The sequence below is a fragment of the Pongo abelii genome, chromosome 20, assembly GCF_028885655.2.
Source record: "Pongo abelii isolate AG06213 chromosome 20, NHGRI_mPonAbe1-v2.0_pri, whole genome shotgun sequence".
NCBI classification, from domain to species: domain Eukaryota; kingdom Metazoa; phylum Chordata; class Mammalia; order Primates; family Hominidae; genus Pongo; species Pongo abelii.
Window position 1 is genome coordinate 44,250,964 of NC_072005.2, and position 26,814 is coordinate 44,277,777.

Sequence of the window (26,814 nt, forward strand, 5' to 3'; positions counted from 1 at the left end):
GTGTCACTGACTGGGAACCCGGTGCAGTGAATTCCAAGCCTGAGCTGGTTCAGGTCCGATGGCGAGGCCTGCCCTTATGAATCATTCATGAATCTGTCCCCGCCCACACGCGAACGGCGCGCGCGTTCACGCGGGAGAGGGGGCGCGGCTCGCCGCCGGGCTGAGTCGGGCAGCGGGGAAGCGGGACTCTGCGCAGGCGCCAAGCTCCCGAGCGCGGCCTTGGTGCCTTTTCTGGTTTGGCAGGCGCGCGCGCGCGGGAGGGCGGCAACCTCGGCGCTGTGCGCAGGCGCGGCGGGCAGTGCGCAGGCGCGGGCGGAGGGCGGGCTGAAGCGGCTGAAGCGGCGGCAGCGGCGGCGGCTCGGGCAGAGGGGCGGGAGCGGACAGGCTGGTGGGCGAGCGAGAGGCGGCGGAATGGTGGACTACCACGCGGCGAGCCAGTCGTACCAGTACGGCCCCAGCAGCGCGGGCAATGGCGCTGGCGGCGGGGGCAGCATGGGCGACTACATGGCCCAGGAGGACGACTGGGACCGGGACCTGCTGCTGGACCCGGCCTGGGAGAAGCAGCAGCGCAAGGTGCGCGGCCCACGGGCCGGACGGGCTGGAGGGGCTTTTCTGAGGGGGCCCGGGGAGGGGTGGGAGGTCCTGAAAGGTAACTGGAGCGTCTGTGATGGGAACGGGGGGGTCCCGAGAAGGAATTGGCGGGTCCGGGAAGGGAATTGGAGTCCTGAGGAGGAATCGCCGAGCTAGAGGAAGGAATTGGGAATCTGAAAAGAGAATTGGCGGCTGGGTGGGGAATATGGGAGTCAAAAAAAAGGAATCGGGAAGGCTGATGAAGGATTTGGAGGGTCTGGGCGTGCCATTAGGGGAAACCGAGGAGATCACTGGGCAGGCTGAAATGGAACTGGGATCCGAGGGCGGGCTTGAAGGGTCGGAGCATGGATTGGGGGTGCTGGGAGGAGAATCAGGGGAGGCTGGGAAGGGAATTTCTGGGTCTGGGAAGTGTGAGGAGGAGCTTGAGTGTGGAGGGGTTGGTTATTTGGAGAGCAGAAAGATCTGAAGGAGATTGGAATTGGGGGAGCCTCAGGTTGGGGGAGTTCTAAAGGGGATGAAGAATCAAGTGTGAGGATGCAGTGGAGATTGTGGGGTCTGAAGACGGGTGGGAAGACTAGGGAGGCTGGGAAGATGAAAACAGAGGGGCCAAGGGTAGAATTGGGCATGAAAAGACATGGGCTTAGGGTGTGAGGAGGGTAGAGGTGCCAGGACTAGGGGTCTGAGGAGGGTGGGGTGCGGAAGGAAGAAGTTAAGGGGCCCGTGAATCAGACGTTTTTGAATGGGGTGAGATTTATTTGGGATGCCCTGTTCCAAAGGGAAGAAGAGAAGATTAAGAGATAGGCGGAATAATAAGAGGAATTGATGAGGGATGGAGAAGCCAAAGTAGGGGGGATACGGAGAGTGGGGATAATTTGGGGAGGGGTTTCTAAAGAACTGATGGGAAGCTGAAAAGCTAAAGCGTTGGAGAGAATGAGGAAGTGTAGATGGAGAAGGTGAGATCGGTGGGAGGGAGTGTGAGCTGGAATGGTGGATAATGGGAGGGAGGTTCGTTTAGGAAAATGAAAGTCTCATTAGAAAGGGAATGCGTAATGGACAAATGAGAAAGGAATTTGAGGAGGGGGTGCTGGCTCCTGGAGGTGCAGTCCCGGGACTGGAGAGCGTGTGTGTGTCGTGCAGGCAGAATAAGGAGTTTGGGGAGGAAGCGTTCAGAGTGTCCAGGAAGACTTGTGTCTTTTTTGGAGAGACCGGAGGCAGGTGAAGGGATCCTGAAGCAGAGACTGTTTTCAGGTGGCACTGTTTTTTTGGGGGGCGGGGGGGGCAACTTGGGAGGGCCCCACAGCAGTGAAAAGGTGATCAGAAGTGGAGTGGGATCCCCGAGCGAGGTGTCAGTGTCGGTGCGGGGGGGGGGAATAAATCCAGTGTCGTTGAGGGGGGAGCTCTGAGTGTGTGTAGGAAGAGCTAAAGAAAGGAGCGTGGTGAGTGGGTGTGTGTGTGGGGAAGGGGTTGTTCAGAAGTTTTGTGCGTGAAATGGGTGGGAGGTACTTGAAGTTGGAAGCATTTCGTGGGATCTGGAGATCTGGATTTTCTTTCCAGATTTGTTACTGATTCGCTCTGTGGCCTTGGACAAGACCCTTGAACTCTCCGTGCAGTTTTGTTATCTGCAAAATGCGAAGGGATCCGAGGGGTCCCTGCGGTGATTCTGTTAATCAAGAGGGATGTGTGTAGAGTTGGGACTTTGGACAGGGCTCTGAAGGTTTAGGAGAGTGGGTTTGGTGGAGATTTTTCAGGAACAGACTACAGGGCTTTGAGTGGTGACCTGGCAGAGTGGGGAGTGACTGGAAGCCTCTCGAGGGCGTGAGTTGGTGGCCAGGAGCTTGGCACAGGCAGCCTATCCCAGGCTGGAGGGGAAAGGGTGGGAAGGGTGGAAGGAGCAGCTATTCCAAGGCAGCCTGAGGTGGGGCCGGGCATAACCTTGGGTCCATTACCAGCGTTGCTTGAATTTCCTCATCCACAGTAACTGAGGGGGATGGCAGTGGCTTGGTGGGAGGGGTGTCCTTATCCGTGGCCCCACCTAATGCAGGGTGGACATGTTGCGATAGTTGGCATAAATTCACTTTTTGAGGGGAAGGTGAGATCTGTTCTGGAGTCTCAACAATAATTTATTGCCCAAGGCAGTGCCAGGTTGGAAAACGTTGCCAAGAGACCTGGAAAGTTGGGAGGGAGCAGGGGCCGCAGTGGTGGTTTTGAGAATGTCTAGGCTTTGTCTTCTGCAGCTGAAGGTGCTGGAGAAAATAAACCCCTCCCCCTTTTTTCTCAGGTGATAGGGGTGGGGGACCTTCCTTTTCTCTCCCTTCCTGTCTTCCGCCACTCCCCAAGTGACTCCTTTTGCAAACCGGGTTTCACTCCCTCCCGAGAGTTAGGGTGTGGACTTTGTTCGTGGTTATAGTGTCCCTTGCCTACAGGGTGAGGCTGGGGCACCATTCAGGCCCTGGGTGGAAACCAGGACTCCCCGGAACCTCCAGGCCTTGCTGCCATGTGTCATTCTCTTACCTCCCAGCTCCCTTCCTCTGGGGCCGGGCAGGGTTGAGGGAAAAGGGTGGCTCACAGCGTCCGCTAATACCATCTGCTTTCGTGTCTCAGCCAGGGCCAGATTCTAGTACCTCCTGCTTTACACCTCCTCCAGCAAATATTTACCCTTAGCTGCTCTGTGGGGGAAACTACTGCTTCACCTCTGTGCCCTTTCCCGTTATGGGGTAGGGATCCTTTATGAAATGGGGGAAGGAGTAATGGAAAGGAATACACCAATCTGTGTGGCTCTCTACCTTCCTACTAAGAAACATCCACGCGCTCCCAGGCTGGCTGGGTTGTTTGTTTGTTTGTTTGTTTTTGGAGACGGAGTTTTGCTCTTGTTGCCCAGGCATGATCTTGGCTCACTGCAACCTCCGTCTCCCAGGTTCAAGAGATTCTCCTGCCTCAGCCTCCTGAGTAGCTGGGATTACAGGCATGCGCCACCACGCCTGGCTAATTTTGTATTTTTAATAGAGACAGGTTTCTCCATGTTGGTCAGGCTGGTCTCAAACTCCCGACCCCAGGTGATCCGCCCGCCTTGGCCTCCCAAAATGCTGGGATTATAGGAGTGAGCCACTGCACCTGGACTGGCTGGGTTTTTTCTACATTGCAGTGTTGCTTTAGTGAATGACAGATTGCCCTTCTTGCCTCCCCAAGGCTGAGCCACTGGGCACAGGAAGAATGACAGTGCTGGGGGTTCTGTACATGCATACTCCAAAAAAAAAAAAAATGCATCCAGAACAGCTGTAGGCCCTCAAAGTGGGTAGAATTGAATTCTTCTAGGAATTAAGCAAGAGTTGGCCCAAATCAGAGGGGACGTGTGTCTCACTTCTGCTTGGAAGCCCTTTGCTCTGACTTCTAGGGACCCCTGTAACCCATAAGTAGGTTATGCAACAGTTTTTACATGAGAGGGCCATGAGTGTTCTCCTGGCAGGATGGAGAAGCATTGTTCTGGTCTTTGAGCAAATTCTTGAGCAATTATAGTTCTGGGCCACAGTTCCCTCTCCCAATTTCTAAAGTGGCCTGGGTAACCTCATCACCCTCTGTTGTCCTGGAAGGGTGAGATCTCTTGAAGGTTATGCCAAATCTCATTACAGCAAGAAGAAATGCCTCACTTGCTAAGTTTTTGTGTTCACCGAAACATCACTATTTCAGGGGCCTCAGTGTTTCAACCCTGACCTTTGGCTTTTTTTTTTTGAGACGGAGTTTTGCTCTTGTTGCCCATGTGGCTGTATTAGGTATGAGTTAATTATTTGAAAGTTTTTGTTTGTTTTTTGTATTTCTTTTTTTGTTTGTGTGTGTGTGTGTGTGTGTGTGTGTGTTTGAGACAGAGCCTCACTCTGTCACTCAGGCTGGAGTGCAATGGTGTGATCTTGGCTCACCACAACCTCTTCCTTCCAGGTTCAAGCAATTCTCCTGCCTCAGCCTCCTGAGTAGCTGGGACTACAGGCGTGTGCCACCGTGCCTGGCTAATTTTTGTATTTTTAGTAGAGACAGAGTTTCACCATGTTGGCCAGGCTGGTCTCGAACTCCTGACCCCAAGTGATCCGCCTGCCTTGGCCTCCCTAAGTGCTGGGATTACAGGCGTGAGCCACTGTGCCCTGCCTTGTTTTTCTTAAAGTAGATCTTTTTTTCTTTTTAAAGGCTGATAATGGAGGCCCCAAAGTAGCCATCTGTTATTTTGTTCCATTACTCTAATTGCTTGCCTCTTAGGATCTGGCTAGGACTAACAGTTTTCAAAATTGAGTAACACACTTACAAAAAAAAAGAAAAAAGGAACCAAACTCAAACAACTGTTATCTAGAAAAAAGACTGTGTAAATATGTGTGAGAGGCAGGTATACTCTGTTTGCCCTCTTGTAAGACGGATGGGGAGGCCACTCAGCTGCTAGCACTCTGTTCTCTCCCCTCATCCTCTCCAGAATGTATTTTAGAACTTGACTCTTCTAATGACTGAAGAAAAGGTGGGGTATGGGAAGATGGCCTGGGACTGCAGGGTCACTCACACTCACCTGGCTAAGAGTTGAGATTGGCTGGTGCCCTGGAGTGGCACCTGCCACTCACCTAATCCTAGGCAATCCAGGGTATGGGCCCAGGATTGCCCTCTGCTTTTTGAAACACCCTCCCTGGTTCCGGCTGCTAAGACCAACAGGGAGGCTACTTTGGCGACAGGGAGCTGACTCACCCTCCAGTTGGAACTGGTGCTAAAAGCCTCCATTTAATGGCAGCCGACTGCTTGGCCCCAAGTGGGCTGCCTTGTGGGGAAAGTTCAGCGGAAAGTGTTGGAGGAAGCAGGGTGGTGTGTGAATATCCAAGTAGTGCTGGTGCTATTAAGCTCTGACACAGTCAGGGAGGTCAGTTAAAATGTGGTCTTATGGTCGGGCGCAGTGGCTCAGGCCTGTAATCCCAGCACCTTGGGAGGCTGAGGTGGGCAGATCACCTGAGGTCAGGAGTTCGAGACCAGCCCGGCCAACATGGTGAAACCCCGTCTCTACCAATAATACAAAAATTAACTGGGCATGGTGGCAGGCACCTGTAATCCCAGCTACTCGGGAGGCTGAGGCAGGAGAATTGCTTGAACCTGGGAGGCGGAGGTTGCAGTGAGCCAAGATCGCGCTACTGCACTCCAGCCTGAGTGACAGAACAAGACTGCATCTCAAAAAAAAAAAATGTAGTCTTGTACTCTCAAAATGTCCTAATCAGATGACAGAGGGGAGCGGGGACAAGTTTTAAGTCTAAGCCTCTGGGGTGGGGAGTTCTGCCGTTTCAACATATGCTCCAGTCATGGCAGACTTTGGCCAGACAGCGCCCTTTTTCAGAGTGAACTGAGTGTGTAGCACAAGTTATTTGCCAGTGCTATTTAGCAAACAGAATGGAGCCAAAAAAGAATTGATTTGGGAAGGCCCAAGGAATTTGAAACTGTTGAGATGAACACTTTCCGCTTTTGCTACACTGATTTATGTTGTGCTGGGAATTGTACAAGCCTTTGACCAGATCTTAGGGTTGTTCTTTAAAAAAAAAATGATTCCCTTGCAGCCGCTTTTACTTTTTTGAAGGGCAGAAGGAAAGGGCAAATATAATTAGTGAATAGCTGTTTGCTCTAGTATCACTTGCTCCTTCAGGTTTTCTGAATAGCTGAAATATCAACATGTTTATCTCTTCCCAGGCCTTAGTATATCCTAGAGCAGTGTTTCCCCCGGCTTTATCTTTATTCCTTCATTTAATGAACTCCATGTTTTCATCACTCACATTTTGTTCCCTTCCCTCAGTTTTCTTCCTTTGCCTTCATTTATGTATTTAGTTTACAGAATAACAAAAGCAGTCATGTTACCTTTAAACAAGGTAAAACTTAAACAGTTTTTTCCTCCTTTTCTTTTTTTATGGAAATAAGAGGCAAGTGATAGCAAGTGGGTAATTCAATGGCAGTGGTAACTGAAGCACTGACCTGTTACAAGAGAGACGGAAGCTTCTACTTAAGCAGATATAAATACTGTCATCCGTGGAGATTTGAAAGAAGTCTTTCTATCACTGGGTAGTTTGAGAGCTCATTAGTCTTCTTTAGAATGGGTTTAAACTTGGAAACATCAAAGCAAGTTACAAGGAAACTTAGTTTTACAGTGTTGGCAGCGTAGGCCAGAATTTGTTATAAAGTGGCACAAGTATCACTTAACTTTTCTTCAAGAAGGTCTGTGAGTTACATTTTACTCAGTATCCCAGGTATCGAGGAGTGTAACTTCAATGAATCAAAGAGAAACAATCATTTTAAATTCCAGCCTCTGTTTAAAGAAGAATCTTATGAAGGGGAGAAATTAACCACCTGACCCAGAGAAGGATCCCACCTCCTCCAGAAAGTGAAATCGCCAGGTGTGGTGGCTCACGCCTGTAATCCCAGCACTTTGGGAGGTCGAGGTAGGTGGATCACATGAGGTCAGGAGTTCAAGACCAGCCTGGCCAACATGGTGAAACCCCATCTCTACTAAAATACAAAAAATTAGCCGGGCACGGTGGTGCACCCCTGTAATCCCAGCTACTGGAGAGGCTGAGGCAGGATAATCACTCAAACCTGGAAGGTGGAGGTTGCAGTCAGCTGAGATCGCGCCACTGCACTCCAGCCTGGACAACAGAGTAAGACTCTGTCTCAAAAAAAAAAAAAAAAAAGAGAAAAAAGGAGTGAAATCTTTGCGTATATTTAACTAGCAAGAGCATCCTTATATCAGTGCATGGGAAGTTTTATCCAAGTAGCAGTCTCCCTGGGATTATAGAAATCCCCGAGACACTTGTCTTGGTGTTGTGCCTTTTTTTGGTTGTGTTTTTTCACGTCCCTCCCCTCCCCTTTCTCCATAAACAACAGAGGCATTAACTTGGAATGTCCGTGGAAAGTCTTAGAAGCTGATGGGTGTAACTTGCCTGCCTTCCCTTTAGTTTGAACAGCGTTTACTCTGGAAGAGGTCAGTGGCCTTTTTCTTGGTTGTGATTTATGCAAGTGTTATCTGAAGGCGAGTGGAGTGAGTTTACGTGGGATTTACTGTTTGCCACCTGTTGTTGTGCTGGCTCCTGCCTTCCTGGGATGAGTTCCATTCTCTCCCCCTCCCCCAGGAGTGAGGCTCCCCAGCCAGAGCAGTCCCCCTGTGCTTATCCCCTTCTTTCCTAAACTGCAGCCATTTGTGATTTTCCATAACCACTTTTATAGACACATAATAATTTCCTTTGAATCAGTTTGCATTTTAAATTAAGTTTTGAAAGGAAAACTGACAAGAGTATGGCAACTGGAAAATCCAGCTTCCCTGGCCATAAATATAATAGAAGGAAACTGCAAAAATAAACACATTGAAAACAAAACAGTGTTGTTTCCAGGTGGTTACCACTCTGGCTGAAGGCCCCCCAGGCCTGAGGCCTGCTCCCTTTGTTAGAAAGGGATTGGCAAGTGTTGGTGAGGTGTTAAAGACCCGCCAGCACCAAGCAGAGACTTTCTCTTTGAAGTCCTCAGGTTTACAAGAGAATCAAAGGAAATAACTTTCTCAATGTGATTCAAGGTTTAGTATAAGGTGCAGATAATCCTTAAAATTTTCCGTGTGTATGTCACACTTGGGGAAAAAACTTGATCTCATCTGGTCGAGGTGGGCAGGGCAGCACCTTGTCCAGGAACACACAGACCCTCTTGGCTCTGTGTGTCATCCAGCCATACTAGACTCAAACATATGGCTCATGACTGGATGATGCTTGATTCATCTTCAGTTTTAAGTGTTAGTGCTTTTGAAGTTTTGTAAGAAACCAGGACACATTGAAAATACAGTCATTTCTCAGTATCTGTGGGGGATTGGTTCCAGGAACCCCCTTATATACCAAAATCCACAGATGCTCAAGTTCCTTATATAAGATAAAACGATGTGTAATTTGCATTTTAACTATGCACATCCTCCTGAATACTTTAAATCGTCTCTAGATTACTTATAACCTAATGCTAAATGCTATGTAAATGGTTGTTACACTGTACTGTTTAGGGAATAATGACAAAAATAAGTACATGTTCAGTGCAGATGCAACCATTCATTTTTTTTCCTCCAGTATTTTCGATCCATCCTTGGTTGAATTCACAGATAGAGAACCCATGGATACAGAGGGCTAACTATAAGAAATGTGGGTTTATCATTTGTTCCTCACACAACTTTTTTCTTTCTTCCTTTTTCTTTCCTTCGTTCCTTTTTTTTGAGACAGGATGTCACTCTTTTTACCGAGGCTGGAGTGCAGTGGAACAATCTTGGCTCACTGCAGCTTTGACCTCTGGGGCTCAAGCCACTCCCCCACCTCAGCCTCCCAAGTAGCTGGGACTAGAGGTGCACACCACCATGCCTGATTGATTTTTGTATTTTTGTAGAGATGGGGTTTTGCTGTGTTGCCCAGTCTGGTCTCGGCCTCCCAAAGTCTTGAGATTACAGGTGTGAGTCACCGCGCCCAGCCAACTTTTTCTCTTAAGGCTCCAGTTTTCTTCTTAGAGTTGGGCCCCTCCCACGAAGAAAGCAGACTGCCACCCCTTCAGCGGATTTGAACCCTACATTCCAAAAGGAAAGCAGTGCCCTCCTGCCGAGTTAACAAGGCTTATTTAAATGTTTTTCTTCCAAATATCAGAGCAGAACAGATTCTTTGTCTTGCAGTGGAACTATCCACATGGGGCAGAAGTAGTTGGAAGCGGCAGTTACTACCCTGCAGAACACAATGAAGTCATCTTGGGAAATGTCGTGGATGGGGTTGCAATGATTGAATGGGATGCTAGAACACCAGCAATACAATAGCATTTGTGTCTTCAGCTTCAGGCAGGAATAAAGAAGACTTTGTGGTTTGTTTTATGTTTTTAAAAGTTTCCCCCCCCAAAGGTGTGGGGCTGAGTGATGTCTATCACTAGCTTTCTAGTGGGTTTTTCTTTTCGTCTTTTCCCCTCCCTGATGTCTTTTGAGAGTGGGTGGAAGCCACAGTCTAGTGGATCAGAGGAAGCACAGAAGGCAGGCAGTACACCCTACTTTTTGTTCTCCATGTCTGAAGGGAACACATGTGGTTTTTGTTTTGTTTTGATTTTTTAGAGACAGGGTCTCACTGTCACCCAGGCTGGAGTACAGTGGCCTGATCATAGCTCACTGCAGCCTTGAACTCTTGGGCTCAAGGGATCTTTCAGCCTCAGCCTCCCTAGTAGCTGGGACTATGTGTGCACCACCATGGCCAGCTAATTTTAATTTTTTTTTTTTTTTTTTTTTTTTTTTTTGAGATGGAGTCTCACTCTGTCACCCAGGCTGGAGTGCAGTAGCACGATCTCAGCTCACTGCAACCTCTGCCTCCCCAGTTCAAGTGATTCTCCTGCCTCAGCTTCCCAAGTAGCTGGGATTATAGGTGCGCGCCACGACGCCCAGCTAATTTTTGTATTTTTAGTAGAGACAGGGTTTCACCATGTTGGCCAGTCTGGTCTTGAGCTCCTGACCTTAAGCGATCCACCCACCTTGGCCCAACAAAGTGCTGGGGTTACAGGCATGAGCCACTGCGCCTGAACTAATTTTTAAATTTTTTGTAGAGACTGGGTCTCACTATGTTGCCCAGGCTTTTAATCTGCAAAAAGCCCAAGATAAAGAGTTTTAATATCTTACTTCCTGAGTAGTAATGACTGATTCCAGTTCTAATAATGTCTTAATTATAGCCATCCAGATTGAGGGGACTACAGGAAGTGAAATAGATGCATTTCTTTTTTCTTTCTTTCTTTTCGTTTTTTAAATACACACTTTGTTTCAGTGGTGAAGGCCAGTTTGAGGTTAGGAGAGGCATCACGGAAGGAAGCTCACAGGTGGTTCGGCATCTGGGCATGCTGGGAAGTTGCCTGAGGGGGACGTCTCAAGAAGAGGACTGTGGGTCTACAGCCTGCCTTAGCAAAATGACAGGCCTTCTTTTACCAAGGCCAAGGGCAGTGGTGGAAGCTGACTTCAGTTAGTGTCATCAAGGCCTCAGTATGTGTAACGGTTAACAAATTACTATTCTATGATCAATCTCCATCTGGGTGTGAGTGAAAGGTATTTAGTTGCTATCACCATGGAAACCGAGTTGCTTACTTAGTGTTTTGGGGAGTGCCCTCATACCAGAGGCAGTGCTAATGGTGGAGTGTTAGGTCCCTGGGCAGAAAAAAAGATCCTGCCACTTGGTATCACAGGAAAATACCTACAGGCACAGCAGCCTTGCCAGGTAGGGGATGAAGGCCCTCTGTCCTCGGGGCCGGAGTTAGGCCAGTTGGTTTTGCTGATGAGGAGTGTGCATTTGTGCATGAGAGAGGGAGAAGAAAAAGGAGAGCACCCCATGAAAGCCGCTGCTGGCTTTGTAGCCTAGAAGAGTGCTTTTTTTCTCTAGGAGTTTGGAGTTGGAATCTCAGCTATGTGACTTCTTAATAATAGGACAAAATATGCCTGTATCTTTTGCCTACTTCCACAAACACTGATAAATTAAAAAGAACTCTTAAAGTTTCCCACAAATCCCGAGCACAAGTAACTTTTTTTTTAAATCCACATCCTCCCTACTCCAAATCTAACAGCAAATCCTTTTCTTTAAGAAAATGAGTACCTTGCCTTAAACTATGTATTGGATGAAAATATTAAACGCTTTCACAAAGTGCTTCTTTGGCTGTTACTGGTATGCCTTGCATTTGGAAGGGTCAGAGGTTTGAAGACTTCTGTGATCTTCCAGTTCTGGCCTATGAAATACAGTCAGTTTCAAAATTCAAAATGTCTGGAAGAGCCAACTTGCCAGGCCGGTTCAAGGGCAGTCAGATGAATCGACCCTTCTTACAGGCTGTCTACAAACCAGTCATGATTCAGATGTTCAAGTCCTGGAAGGTATCCAGACGGTAAACATCACCAGGATTGTGAGGCAGTTACTTTTTTTTTTTTTTTTTTTTTTTGGATCGTTTGAGCTACACTGCCAAGACTGTGGTAGGACTTGTCTGTGTAAAACAGAAAGGGCTGTCTCTAGATGTCTTTTTCAAGGATGTCGGCTATAGTCACCCGACACTGTGTCTCATGGTGGGGTGAGATGAAATACCTAGACCAGTTAGGGGAGGGCCTTCTTGGCCATTTTTTGAACTAATTTTCCCTTTCCCTTTGTAACTTTTTTTTTCCTTTTCTTTTCTTTTTTGAGACAGAGTCTTACTCTGTCACCCAGGCTGGAGTGTAGTGGTGCAATCTCGGCTCATTGCAACCTCCTCATCTGGGTTCAAGTGATTCTCCTGCCTTAGGCTCCCGAGTAGCTGGGACTACAGGCATGCACTCCATGCCCCGCTAGTTTTTCTATTTTTTAGTAGAGATGGAGTTTCGCCATGTTGGCCAGGCTGATCTCGAACTCTTGACCTCGTGATGCCTACCTAGGCCTCCCAAAGTGCTGGGATTACAGGTGTAAGCCACTGCGCCCAGCCCCTTTGTAACTTTCATTAACACTGATGAGGCACAAGCCATAGGATAGAATTGAATCCATTGAGAGCTGTGAGCCAATTCAGGGATGATTGGTTAATAGATTGTGGCTTGAAGCTGTGGAAGGTAAGGGGTGACACTTGACTCCTACCAGCCTTTTAGAAACACCTCAGAGATTCACAGGAAACAAACTTTGACCGTAAAAATATGACTCACAGCGCACCGAGTTCTCTTAGCAGCTACCTTAGAGTTGAGAAAGTTTTGGGCCTCTTTAATAAACAAGCACAAAGCAGTTCTTGCCAAATACGGCCTGCTCTGGGGCCACAGGGTTAGCTTAGGAGACAACTTTCTTGCCTAAAAATAAATGCATGTTCCTATCAGACATTCCAAGCATAGTTTAAACATGAGACTTCTGAGCAGCAGCTCAGGCTCTGTGGGTTCAATTATGTCAGAGTATGGGCAGTGAGGGTCTTTGGGGAGCGTGCCCCCTTATTTGGGATTGGTTGTGGCCACCAAGGAAATCAGATGACCAAATGCAAAACTTCCTCCATCTTATTTCTAGATGATTTTTTTTTTTTTTTTTTGAGTTGGAGTCTCGCTCTGTTGCCCAAGCTGGAGTGCAGTGGCATGATCTCAGCTCACTGCAGCCTCTGTCTCTCAGGTTCAAGCCATTATTCTCCTGCCTCAGCCTTCCAAATAGCTGGGACTACAGGCGTGGCCATCATGTCCAGTTAATTTTTGTATTTTTAGTAGAGACGGGGTTTTGCCATGTTGGCCAGGCTGGTCTCTAACTCCTGACCTCAGGTGATCCACCCGCTTTGGCCTCCCAAAGTGCTGGGATTACAGGCATGGGCCACCGTCCCCATCCTTATTTCTGTATGTTCTTGATCTATCACAGGCTGGTGGGGGAGACAGCATGCATGTAAATAATGAACAAGGTAACTTCAGATAGGATTGTGTGCTATAAATTAAATAACAGCTAGCATTTTACCTTGTGCTAGACACTATTCTAAGTGCTTCCCATGGACTGACTGGTTTTTTGTTTTTTGTTTTCCTTTGAGACTGAGTTTTGCTCTTGTTGCCCAGGCTGGAATGCAATGGCGTGTTCTCGGCTCACTGCAACCTCCGTCTCTTGGGTTCAAGTGATTCTCCTGCCTCAGCCTCCCGAGTAGCTGGGATTACAGGCACACACCACCATGCCTGGCTAATTTTTGTATTTTTAGTGGAGACGGGGTTTCTCTGTGTTGGTCAGGCTGGCCTCGAACTCCCAACCCCAGGTGATCCACCTGCCTCAGCCTCCCCAAGTGCTGGGATTACAGGCGTGAGCCACCACGCCCGGCCCACGGACTGACTTGTATAATCTTGTGAAGCAGGTGTTGTTACCCTTACATGCAGAAATGGATCCATGGGCCTTTAAGCCACTTGCCCATGTGACAGTGCCAGGATTTGAATGTAGAAGTTGAGGCTTTCAAGTTTATGCTGTTATTTCTACACTACACTGAAGTCTAGTGATTGGGAATGGCTTTGCGAGAGGGTGGTGAGGGGAGGAGTGTGCAGTGCAGGTACTTTAGATGGAGAGGAAGGTCTGGAAGAGGTGGCATTTCAGCTGTTCCTTAATGGATGAGAAAGAGGGAACCAAGAGAGCACCAGAGGAACGCGCTTCCAACAGAGAAAACCAAGCAAGGGAGCCCCCGAGGAGCAGAAAGGCCCGAGTGGTCAGAGCAGGGCCCGTGGAAGAGATGGGCACAGCCAGATTGCTTAGAGCTGTGTTGTTAGAAGTGCTGAAGAGTCTACATTCAACTTGCGCCTGCAAACTCAGTCCCTCTTAGATGCCAGTAGGTTAGGAACCTCATGCTTCCAGGACTCTGGCACTCCTACCCTTTCCTCCCAGGCCTCCTGGACAGGCCAAACCAGAACTGACTTCTAAAGTGGGAACTCCAAGACGGCAGAACATGAATCAGCCAAACAAAAGCTGCAGTTATCTCTGTGATGATTTTGGCAGTCGGCACCTGTATTTGATTAAAGCGTTGGTAACTTTGAATCTGGAGTTTTATGGCACTGTGTACTCATAGTGGCTTTGTAGTGTGGCTCTCTTAGGGAGCTTAACGTTTACAACATGAACAAGTTCCAGCCCCCTTTGGTCCCATCAAGAGGCCATTTCTACCTGGTGGGATGCCACTTGCTTTACAAAGCATCTTTTGTAAAATGTTGAGTCTCCTTCTTTGAAGTTGGAAGCCAGGAAGCCTGATTTTTTTTTCCTACAATAAATATTGTAGAAGATGGCAGCCTGAATTTTTTTTTTTTTTTTTTTTTTTTTTTTGAGACAGAGTCTCGCTCTGTCGCCCAGGCTGGAGTGCAGTGGCACAATCTCGGCTCACTGCAAGCTCCGCCTCCCAGGTTCACGCCGTTCTCCTGCCTCAGCCTCCCAAGTAGCTGGGACTACAGGCGCCCGCCACCATGCCCGGCTAATTTTTTGTATTTTTTGTAGAGACAGGGTTTCACCGTGTTAACCAGGATGGTCTTGATCTCCTGACCTCGTGATCCGCCAGCCTCGGCCTCCCAAAGTGCTGGGATTACAGGCGTGAGCCACCGCGCCTGGCCTGGCAGCCTGATTTTTAAACTGGCTTTTCTCCTAGGTCTTTTCCTTCTCTATAAATCCCTCTTTCACTTAGTATTTCCTCCTTGTTTTCTTTGGTCAGTTGGAGTGAGGGTGGTTCTAGTTCAGAGAAAGAGACAGGCATACAGGCTGATTCAGTCTGAGGTGCTCAGCTTTCTGTACCTCACTGGAAGCCAGTCCAGGGAACACGATAGGTTTTAGTAGGTTTCATTGGACCCACAACTCCCCATTTGAAGGCAGAGCTTGTCAAACGAGTTATGTGGCTTTTACTCAAAGAGGAAGGAAAAGCAACAGACAGCTCCCGGCTACTGATAGACACTCCTGCCTCTGTACACACAGCACCCGGCAAGAAGTTACCTTCATGGGTTGTCTAGAGTGAACATGGGCTGGGATTCTCTCAGCCTTACCACTGATGATTCGACAACAAAAATCGCCCCTTGGGTAGAGTATAAGGGAGCAAATGAGTATGGTGGCCTGTGATGGTGCAGCCAGCCCAGCTGCTTCAGCTGGAAGGAAGATGGTGAGGTTTCCATTCTCCTGGCAGCATACCCATGTGAACTTGTTAAATCTTTTAAGTAGCTGTATAGGAGGGGAGATAAGTGTGTGTGTGTTTATTCTTATCCCCTTAAATACAAAAACAAAACTTCCCCTTTATAAAATCAATTCAGAGTGGGAAGAGGTACATGGCACATAGACAATGTGTCAGATTAGATTGAGTCCTACCCCACGTTTGGGACACAGCTGTAAGTTTCCATGGTGGGTGGCTTATTATGCATTTATGCTGAGCTGAACCTGCTCCAAGCTGCTGCAGATAGGAAAGTCTGTCTTGGAGGGGAAGCTGCCTCTATCACACTATAAAGACATAAAAGGTCCTTTGAAAGACTCCAGCAGTCACCACTTGGGTAACAGAATTAGGGGCTGCTGAGCAAAGTGGGTCTGTTTTTTTTTTTTAAGACAGAGTTTCCCTCTTGTTGTCCAGGAGTGGAGTGCAATGTCACAATCTTGGCTCACTGCAACCTCCGCCTCCTGAGTTCAAGTGATTCTTCTGCTTCAGCCTCCCAAGTAGCTGGGATTACAGGCGCCCGCCACCACGCCTAGCTAGTTTTTTGTATTTTTAGTAGAGACGGGGTTTCATCATGTTGGCCGGGCTGGTTGTGAACTGCTGACCTCAGGTGATCCACCCGCCTCGGCCTCCCAAAGTGCTGGGATTACAGGTGTGAGCCACCGCGCCCGGCCACGTTTTATAGCCAACCGGCTTCTTGTGTAACATGAGTTGGGGCTTCTTGGGCCCCAGAGTCCGGCACTCAGGTAGAAATATGACCGCCATGGCCAGACAGCAGCCCTCGCTGGGCCCCTCTGCAGAGCAGAGCTCTGTGCCGAGCCTTTAGGGGTATCAGAGAAACCGGAGACCTGGTCCGTGCTCTCAAGGAGCTCACGATGTAGCTGGGGAGAGAGCAAGGCCACATGAGACCTCAGAAGGACACTAAACGGCACACCGACAAGCCCACAGCACTCTAGCTGTGTCCCGGGAGAGGAAAGGGGTGAATCAGGGCAGGTGGGGTCAGTCATGGAAACTTTCATAAAGGAGGTGAGTGTGCAGGAGGGGCGGGCCTTTGCCCCCGCTGCGGGCAGGTTGCTGGGGGCAAGTATTAGGGGGTCCCGCGTGCAATCGAACATTTCTTAGCTGCCTCTTTCGAGTAGCCCTACCAGTTCCTGTCCCCATGAGCATCGTCTTCAGGGAGCTGCTGGTTTGAAGGATGAGGTACTATGCTCATCTTGGCCATGTCTTAGAAGCTGTGATAGCCAGACCTGGGGTTCTGGGTCCGTATCCATTCACGCGTCCTGTCACTGTCACAGATATTGTGAGTGGGCCAGACTCTTCTCCCCAGGTGGGAGGGGGTGCCTTCTGAGGCATATGTTTTCAGCCTGCTGATGGCCTCTTCAGAATAAGCACAGGTTTCAACAAAAAGAATGGAGAGGCTCCCTTCTCATGTCCAAGGGTCTCCCCAAGCCCTGTGTCTCAGCCCCTCAGGGCATGTGGTGCTGCACACTGCCGCCCGGATGACCACGCACAGCCGGAACGGCGCCCCGTATTGAGAAGTGGGATCGGCTCCCAGTCTGCTGGCGGGGCTGGGTTGCCACAGCTCCTCTGTTGCCCTGCAACGCGGGTGGCCTAGGAGTGTGCTGCCTTCAGTTTATTACTGCCTGCCAAGCTACGCTTCCAGGTGCTATTCTTTTCTTTAAATAACTGCCTTAGTGCTGCTTGTGGAACTTAGCGTTCCCATCCCAGGAAATACTCCAGTTTTTTTTTTTTTTTTTTTTTTAAACTCATTCAGATGCTCATGGCCAAATGTCTGACTTAAATACCGCAGTGCCCTTGATATTGCCTTCCCCACACTGACAAACCGAGTTGCATTCTGGTCCCACTGTGGGATAAGGTTAGGGTAGCGGCGCTTGCCTCTTTGTGTGGTTTCAGATGTGTTTCTCCCCACTTCAGATAACGCATGACAGCTGTAATATAGCTCAGCTCGTGCAAGTAAGGTAGGGGCAGAAATCATCCAGGAGAACTCCAGCCTCCAACCTAAAGGATTAGACTGCCTGGCATCAGTAGGTTTGTGGAGATGGCGAGGGTGGTGAGTGTTGCTGGATTGAGCCTGTCCCTGCAGCCTGGGCACGGGAGCACTGCAGTGCCATGAAGGAGAGGGCCGGGGGATATTAGCACAGCCGGTTCCTATTTCCTTTTCCACCTGGTTAAGACTTCCCCGGGGAGGCCCTGCCCAGCAGTCCTTATGAGATGCTGCCTTCCTCTTTTCTGAAAGGCATAGATGATAAGGAGGTGGACGTGTTTTGAGAAGAGAACCTGGAGCTCATTACTTGTAGTTGAGGCATGTATTGCTTCATTCCCACTTTGGGAGAGTTTTTTCTGGGGAAGTTAAAGGCTATTCAGGATCAGAGAGTTTCCTGCGTGGTCCCAGCGGCTGGGAGGAGCCGCCTGCTCAGCTGGTGGTTAGCTGATAGCACCCAGCCTACCCACCAAGATAGGAGGCAGCTCAGATGTCACTGGGATTCGCAGTACCACAGGCTGTCCCTGGGCCCAAGCAGTTAGCTAGCTGCACCCCGGGAGGGGGTGTTGAGAGCACTGAAGCTCCTGTGGGAGAGTGCCTTTGACATCCCCCACTCCCCACTCCCCACTCCCCAGAACTAGGAGGTAGTGAAAGGTGTCAGTAGGAAGAAGGCTGGGCCAGAGCATGGAGGGAGGCTGACCTGGGCTCCACACCCACCTCCTCCACCACCGGCTGGCTGTGCGACCCTGGGCAGGTGGCGGGGGTTAAGCCTCGGTGTCCTTCTTTGAAAAGGGGCATCATCCTTTCCTCAGTTTGATTCTGAGGATTAGACGTGATAGTGCGTAGGAAGCACTCTGGTGCCTGGTACACTGTAAGTGCTCAATAAATGCAGCTTCTAAAATGATTTCAATGGCACATGGTCCTGCATCCAGGTGGGGTCTGCTACTTGAGTCTCCCCCTCAAAGGGGCCTGCTGAAATACACAGCTCAGTGGGAAACCAAAACATACACCCCTTTCCTCCAGTGCTCCCCAGGAAGCACCAACTCCTGAGCCCAGCTAGCAACTTCGAAGAAGCGCCCTCTAACAAGTGGCAGTGGGCACTTGAGCAAGTGACTTAACGCAGCCCTCTCCCCAGCCCCTGCATCCATCTGGGCCTCATTATCTGGGAGGTGGCTTGTTTCAGAGTTACAGGCCCTGAACAATTTTGTGTTGGGATGTGGCATAGGCAGTGCCAGGAAGGTTCTTTCATGAGTAATTTAACTTGTTACTAAGTTTGCTATCAGCTGGGGGGCTCTTTCCCCGGGTTCCCTTCTTTCCCTGGGTCCCCTTCCCCCCAAAGTCCAACTCAAGTTAGAAACATCCCACAGCCTGGAGTCAGGCTGCCCTCTCTTCAGTTGGTGTGTGATGTAGAAGCAGGAAGGGCTTCCCACTGATAACCCTAAAAATAACTGCCCAGAAATGCTGTCAGATGGGGCCAAGAGGTGCGCAGGAGCCTGTGCCCAGCTGCCGACCTGGAACGTGGGACTTTCTAGAGGGCTTGGAGGAGCCCTGCCCCTTCCAGGCCTCTTCCCAACAGTGCTTCTCACGCCTGCCGCTCCATCCCCTTTTCCTCCTTCCTCCGGCGCCCCCCCTTTCCTGGGGTCACTTCCTGATGCCATTCTTCAACTTCGCCCCTGTCCCCCGCAAAAGCAATCAAATCCACAACCTAATAAGGCAAAAGAATGAGGAGAATGTCCGCCTCCCAGCCTCTCCCCTAACAGGGCGCAGGCCTGAAGCAAATTTGGAAAAATGTTACAACGGAGTGACAACCGATGGGGGCTGGGGGTGGGGTGGTGCAGCCTTGTTCAGGAGCTGCCCGTTGTTGGCTGAGGCAGGACCCTAAGGGAAGGCCACCGGGTTTGCGCTTTCCTGATCAGACTGTTGACACCCTTCTAGCACAAAAAAATGTATGGAAAGTAACTGCCTGAGTCAGCTGCATCTCCAGTTGTGGGATCCACGTGCCAGGAGAACACGAAGTACACACAGGTCCACAGTGGGAGCCCGCTCGGAGACGCCTCCCCGCCATCACGGCTGGGACTGTGCATATCCCAACACTTCTTGCCTCTGAGATGAGCAGTTTTCTTCCCCTTGACTGTGCCAGGGTTAAATTAGCCTGGGCGTTAATTAAAACTTGTCAACACTTAGAGTGGGGCCCCTAGAAATCTGTCACCCCTCCTAGATCATTATCCCAGGCTAATCAGCCCTCTCTAAGGCAGATTCCATTCTTGACTTAGTGGGAGGGAGGAACAAGCCCCTCGGTGCTGGGGAGCTCTGGGGGAGGTAGGGACTGACTGGGCCCAACCCACTTTGTTTTGGAAGGTCAAGCTTAGTAATTAACTTGAATGCTTGGGGGAGGGGGTGAAGGAGAAAGAACCGAGTCTAGGGATGTGCCACGTCTTTCAAATTGCTAATTATCAGCGAGCATGAGGTCATCCGTAAATATATCTAATTCTTTAGCTTGTAATTAAGGTGCTCATTAAAAGTGCAGGGAAGTCTTGTTTTCCTAAAAGGGGAAAAAAACAACAACACAAAAAGCCTTTGTTTTGACCTGACAGGATGGCTCAGAACAGGGGGAGGACTCAAGGCACAGGACTAGTTTCCTGCCTTAAAGAGCCTTTACAGGAAATTCACTGCAAACAGTATTGGTGACCCTGCCAGGGAGGCAAACCTAGGGTGATGTCATTGTTCGAAGCTGTCACCGCCAAGCCTCTGGCCTTGGGGCGAGGAGAGTTGGTGGGATTAAAAAATGTGTGTGTGTGTGTGTGTGTGTGTGTGTGTGTGTGTGTGTGTGTGTGTGTGTGTGTGTGTGTGTGTGTGTGTGTGTGTGTGTGTGTGTGTGTGTGTTTAGCAGTCTCTAAAGAGGCAAGTCAAGGGAAAAGCCTAGCGGGAGAAAAATCACAAGGCGGGAGGATCTCAGAAATATTCTTAGCTGGGTTCAACTTTCCTCGTTTTTCTAAGCTTAAAAAATCCTCTCACTATTTTTGCTCATCAAAATGCTGCTGCTTTTTCAGAGACAGCCTTTTTTGAGCCATTCCCTATTTAGTGTTTTGGGTAATTGGCTGTTACAGTATGGAATTTGTGGCCCAAAGACGGCGTGGTAAGTTAGACACTAGGTGCACGGTGCCCCATCGTTATGAAGTGTGGAAACTGAGACGCTGGACTAGTCTGATGTATCTGTTTCTTCCACCAAAAAAAAACCATTTTGGAGAACTACTCAATGCCAGTGACTTGGCATCTCTAAGTCGCTAATCTTCCCATGTGCCTCCAGGAACCGTCTGGAGCGTCCCTGAAAAAAGGACAAGCTTTGTATCTTGTCATTTTTCCTCTGGCTGGAAGTCTAAGAGGCATAAACACAGTCTTAAAATGAAAGCAACAAAAATAAACTCAAAGCAGCCCTGCGTGAAGGCATTAATGCAAAATATGCAAGCTGGCTTCCTATTTATACGGCGGAAGGCAGTCAGAAGAGCCAGGCCTGGTTAAGGAAGGAGTTATGTCTCTGGAGGTGCCTGTTCCTTAGAATTACAAATAAACCCTGGGTGATTACTCAGATGAGGTTGTAATGTGGTATCTCATTTCATGCTTTGCACAGTCCAGTTTCTTGATGGAACCAACGGCCTCTGAAATGCTAATGCAGGATCAGGATACAGTTAGAGTGCCCCCCTTCCTGTGCCCCTCCTAACATCCTAACAGCTTTAGAAGGAAGTTTGAAGATTAAACAGGAGAGCCATGTAGGTTTCCTGTGATCCTGGATCCTGTGATTTGTTAATATTCTTTCTCTTCAATCCACCTGACATTTACCCAGATACCATGTTAGGCTTGGACATACAACACAAAAGAAAACCAACCCAACCCTGTCCTTAAAGAAAAGATGGATGATGAAGGGCCAGGCGCAGTGGCTCACGCCTGTAATCCCAGCACTTTCGGAGGCCAAGGCGCACAGATCACAAGGTCGGGAGTTTGAGACCATCCTGGCCAACATGGTGAAACCCCATCTCTACTAAAATACAAAACATTAGCTGGGCGTGGTGGTGTGCGCCTGTAGTCCCAGCTACTCAGGAGGCTGAGGCAGGGGAATTGCTTGAACCTGAGAGGTGGAGGTTGCAGTGAGCCGAGATTGTGCCACTGCACTCCAGCCTGGCAACAGAGTGAGACTCCATCGCAAAAAAAGAAAAAAGAAAGAAAGGATGGACAATGAATTGCATGATGGAAGTGAACAGAGTGTTAGGGCGATATGCAGATGTAAATGTGGTCTTGTTTTACTGCTCACTGGCTTACTGAAGTAAACCCATTGACTTTGCCTTCATGGGTTTGGAACGAGTCTTTCCAATGTGCTCTGTGTGTCTCAGAGCTCAGGTGTTCAGAGCTGCCTCCCTTATAAATCAACCTCCAGGTGAGTTGTGTGTTTGGTTCTTGGCGTATGGTTTCGTAGGCTCCCCAGGGCTGAGGAGTCACCTTGGGATCCAGCTTTTTCTTTTTCTTTTCTTTTTTTGAGACAGTCTCTCCCTGTCGCCCAGGCTGAAATGCAGTGGTATGCACTTGGCTCACTGCAACCTCTGTCTCCCGGGTTCAAGCGATTCTCCTACCTCTGCCTCCCGAGTAGCTGGGATTACAGACGCCTGCCACCACGCCCAGCTAATTTTTGTATTTTTTTTTTTTTTAATTTTTGTATTTTTAGTAGAGACGGGGTTTCACCATGTTGGCCAGATTGGTCTCGAATTCCTGACCTCAGGTTATCCACTGCCTTGGCCTCCCAAAGTGCTGGGAATACAGGTGTGAGTCACCACGCCCAGCCAAAATCCAGCTTTTTCTTAGTTCCTGGCTTGGGACATGTTGCTGGAACGGAATGACAGATTGAGGCAAAAAGGATGCATCTCCTGGCCAAGGAAACTAGAGTTTGGAGGTATCCCCTGTCAATGGCACCTCTAGAATTTCTACATTGGAAAGGCATAGGTGACCCAGTCTGGTTTGGAGTAGATGGGACTGGGTAGGGGACTAGTCTTGAAGCTGCAAGCATGCTGTTTTTACTTAGAGCACAGGTAGCTGGGGAGGAGATCGCTGTGGTGTGGGTGGCAGAAGCCATCCCTAGCCATCACCTAGGAAGATGGTGGCCCTTGGGTTGCCCGAGCTGCTGCTTGTTTTAGTAGCTGCATTCGGTGCCACATTTTTGTGGTAACTGCCAGGAAGTGGAGCCCAGTGTGGCCTCAGGAAGTTGGTGAGGTTTGCACCACTTTTTAACAGGCTGGTAACAGTGCCGGAGCTGACATCCTCATGGTTGCAGCCCTGGGATTTTGTTATTGGGACACTTTGGAATGTGTCACTCAGAATGCTGGCTCACTAGCTCCACAAGTGAAAGACTCCTTGGGTAGCTGGAAGCAAGCGTTGGGGGAAGGAGGGAGAGGCAATTGCAGCCCAGCCAAGAATCTCAAGGCTCAGTCTTCAGTGTATGGAAACTTCAGTCCTTTTCTGATCTTTAGTGGAAATAGCTGTTCACTCTTAGCGCCAATTGGAAAGTGTTGGCAGCTGAAGGGGGTCGTTCCTCAGGGGTCCCCAGAGCCAGTGTATCTGGTATTTCTAACATTTTCCTAGCCACCCCTTTCTCCTCCATTTGCCCCTCCCAGCCCCACCATTCAGATAGAGTGGCTGGAAAGAACATCTCTTAGGTCCTCTAGGAAACTTGGTATTTCCACTCAAGGGAGTTGGGGAATCACACAACACCCTCCCTTTCCACCTGGGATTTCAGGCCATCTGTGGGAGCGCAAGAGCATGGTGGGGTGGAGGTCAAAGGAGGGTGGAAGCCAAGCCAGGGCAGCTCCACCTGCAGCCCCCTTTCAGGAACAGCAAGGACAGGCCGGCCTGTATCTTATTGCTCACAGCAGGTGATCCTGTTGTGAGGAGAATGGATGTGAGTGTGCACATGGTTCTCTTCTCCTGGGGCTGAGGGACTGTGGTCTTGGATTATCACAGGGTAGGTGAGGTGACAAAATGGAGGGAAGTATCCTGGATGGGGACTGGGGCGGCCACCGCAGAGCTCCAGCTGATGGTGGCCAGGTGGGAATGGGGGCCTGGGACTTCACGAAGCTGGAAATGGAGAGTTTTATGGGGCACTTCATTCAGCTTAAAAACCTGGCCGGGTACAGTGGCTCACGCCTGTAATCCCAGCACTTTGGGAGGCTGAGGAGGGTGGATCACCAGGTCTGGAGATCGAGACCATCCTGGCCAACATGGTGAAACCCCATCTCTACTAAAAATACAAAAAATAGCTGAGCGTTGTGGCTTGTGCCTGTAATCCCAGCTACTCGGGAGGCTGAGGCAGGAGAATCCTTTGAACCAGGGCGTCGGAGGTTGCAGTGAGCTGAGATGTCACCACTGCACTCCAGCCTGGCGACAGAGCGATACTCCAACTAAAAAAAAAAAAAAAAAACAAAAAACGTGCAGGCCATACAAAATAGGGCCTATTGGGTGTGAAGAGCTACCCATTTGTGACCCCTGACCTTGCATGGTCTTGACCCTGTCTCTGCCTCTCCTCTAGTCTCCCTTTCCTCTTGTCTGAATTGCTGCTGCGTAATCCTCTCACTAGGAGTGAGAAAATTGTATTTTGCCCCTTAGTGACAGCTCTGATAAAAGGTGGTTGAAGTGGATGGTAGTAAAAAGGGTTTGCTTTAGCTGTGGTTTTCCAGCCTCCGGACTCCTCCCCCTTTCCCATCACCATAGATAACTAAGAGTTGACTCCTTAAAATTCCTCCCACCATATTGCATATTTTTAGGCTTCAGGTTTCTGTGAACCAAAATAGTGGAAAGTTTTTTTGTTTGTTTGTTTTGGGTAGCCCAAAGCAACACTTTTCTACAGAGGCAGCCATTCTGCATGCACAATAACCTGAACAATGCCAGCTTTCTATTAATAAATGAACTGCCAGTTCAGAATTTGTACCCATGTGGCAGATGGACAGAAATAGTTTCTTTAGGATTGATCCCTTAAATTTGACTTCTGGAAGATACTGGCAGTCCAGGTTTTGTGACAGAGATCCATCCTGAGATCTTTGTAAATGGAAAAGCCTGAATACAGCGTTTCTTATTTCTAGGAGAGTTGATGGATTTCAGGAAAATGGGATATAGTAGATGTGCAATGAATTTGTTGACTTGAAAACAAATTTGGACACTTATCCCTGAAAACTTCAGGCCATTTCCTAAGCTCTAATTGAGTCCCTGTGATTGGAGTACTAGCCCCACAGTCCTTATCAAACTTCGCATTTGGAGCAGGCAGTCTGTCTGGGAAAAGCCAGGAAGCTCGCCATGAAGGCATCGCCCTCTGCTTTTAACTTTTTTAGGCTCTGTTGCCTCTGCACTGGTTTGAGTATTTCCTGGCTCAATTGTTTTCTCAGGCTGGCCTTGAGTCCTTAGATGTTATTTGTGTGCCTAGAAATAGCTGGAAGAAAAATGGTTGTAATGCTTTGCATTGCTCACTGCTCTCCATGGATGGAAATTCTGTGAGGGAAAGAGGGCTTTCCACCCAGAAAAAGAGCTGGGCAGCGTAGACTTCATTGTCCTGCTGGCCTGTCATGTTATTCTACTATACTACAGCGATTAGGATGAGAGAGTTTCTTGCTCTCCCTGGGTGTGCCACCTAAAGTACATGAGGGTAGGGACCAATGTGGCGGGAGTTCTCATAGTATGGGCCCCACAGCAGTATTTCTTACATTTTCTTACATGCGGTTCTTTTTTTTTTTTTTTTTTGAGACGGAGTCTTGCTCTGTTGCCTAGGCTGGAGTGCAGTGGCGTGATATCGGCTCACTGCAACCTCCACCTCCCAGGTTCAAGCTGTTCTCCTGCCTCAGCCTCCTGAGTAGCTGGGACCACAGATGCATGCCACCATACCTGGCTAATTTTTGTATTTTTAGTAGAGACGTGGTTTCTCCATGATGGCCAGGCTGGTCTTGAACTCCTGACCTCAAGTGATCCACTCGCGTTGGCCTCCCAAAGTGTTGGGATTACAGGTGTGAGCTACCACGCCCTGCCGAGGTTCTATTATTTGATCTATGTTCTTTGTTTGTTTGTTGTTGTTTTTTTTTTTTTTTGACATGGAGTTTCACTCTTGTTGCCCAGGCTGGAGTGTAATGGCATGATCTCGGCTCACCGCAACCTCTGCCTCCCGGGTTCAAGCAATCCTCTGCCTCAGCCTCCTGAGTAGCTGGGATAACAGGCATGTGCCACCACACCCGGCTAATTTTGTATTTTTAGTAGAGATGGGGTTTCTCCATGTTGGTCAGGCTGGTCTCAAACTCCCGACCTCAAGTGATCCACCTGCCTCTGCCTCCCAAAGTGTTGGGATTACAGGCATGAGCCACCGTGCCCGGCCCCTGTAACCATTTTTAAGTGATTGATCATCTCAGCATGACTGATGGAGATGATGGGGTTGGCCATCCATTCTTTTTTTTTTTTTTTTTTTTTTGAGACAGTCTCACTCTGTCTCCAAGGCTGGAGTGCAGTGGCACAATCTTGGCTCACTACAACCTCTGCCTCCTGGGTTCAAGCGATTCTTCTGCCTCAGCTTCCCAAATAGCTGAGATTACATGCATGCGCCACCATGCCTGGCCAGTTTTTGTGTTTTTAGTAGAGACAGGATTTTTATCATGTTGGCCAGGCTGGTCTCAAGCCCCTGACCTCAGGTGATCCCCCCACCTCAGCCTCCCAAAGTGCTAGGATTACAGGCACGAGCCACCACGCCCGGCCTATTCATCATTTATTGAGCATTTATTTATACCCACTGTGTGCCATAAACAAGGTGCTGAGTAATGAGGTGCAAACAGAATAGTCCTTCTTGTCCTCATGGAGCTTACAGCCTAGTTGGGGACAACAGGCATTAAAAAATACCAACAATGAAAACCCAAGACATACATAGAGTGTTCCAAATTGTGATTTTATTTTTTTATATATATATATAAATAAATATATATAAATATATAAATATATAAATATATATAAATATATAAATATATAAATATATATATAAATATATATATATAAAAAAAATATATATATATATGTATTTTTTTTTTTTTGAGATGGAGTCTCTGTTGCCCAGGCTGGAGTGCAGTAGCGTAGCATGATCTTGGCTCACTGCAACCTCTGCCTCCCAGGTTCAAGCAATTCTCTGCCTCGGCCTCCTGAGTAGCTGGGATTACAGGTGCCTGCCACCACACCTGGCTAATTTTTGTATTTTTAGTAGAGATGGGATTTCACCATCTTGGCCAGGCTGGTCTTGAACTCCTGACCTTGTGATCTACCCGCCTCGGCCTCCCAAAGTGTTGGGAGTACAGGCATGAGCCACTGCGCCCGGTGTGATTATTTTTATGAAGGAAAAGACCAGAGTCCTTTAAGAGGGGACAGTGGGGGACTTGCAATAGATTGTGTGGGAGCTGTCAGGGGAGACTTTCTGAGATGATGACAGTGAAGTGAGGCCTGGAGGAAGAGTTAGAGCCAACCTCAGAGAAGGGAACACTGTTCTAGGCAGAGGACCCAGGGTTGTGGGAAGAGAGAAATAAAATGAG

General features: G+C 48.8%; 1 protein-coding gene across 4 annotated transcripts in view; it reads left to right on the forward strand.

Annotated features, from left to right (window-relative positions):
* Positions 1–280: 280 nt before the first annotated feature.
* Positions 281–26,814, forward strand: part of ACTN4 (actinin alpha 4) — an 82,761-nt gene continuing 56,227 nt past the window's right edge. Inside the window, exon 1 of one of the 4 annotated variants that reach the window (XM_054538473.2) lies at positions 281–573. In XM_054538473.2, coding sequence (XP_054394448.2) covers positions 412–573 — 162 coding nt within the window. In that variant the 5' untranslated portion in view covers positions 281–411. 4 annotated transcript variants of the gene reach the window in all.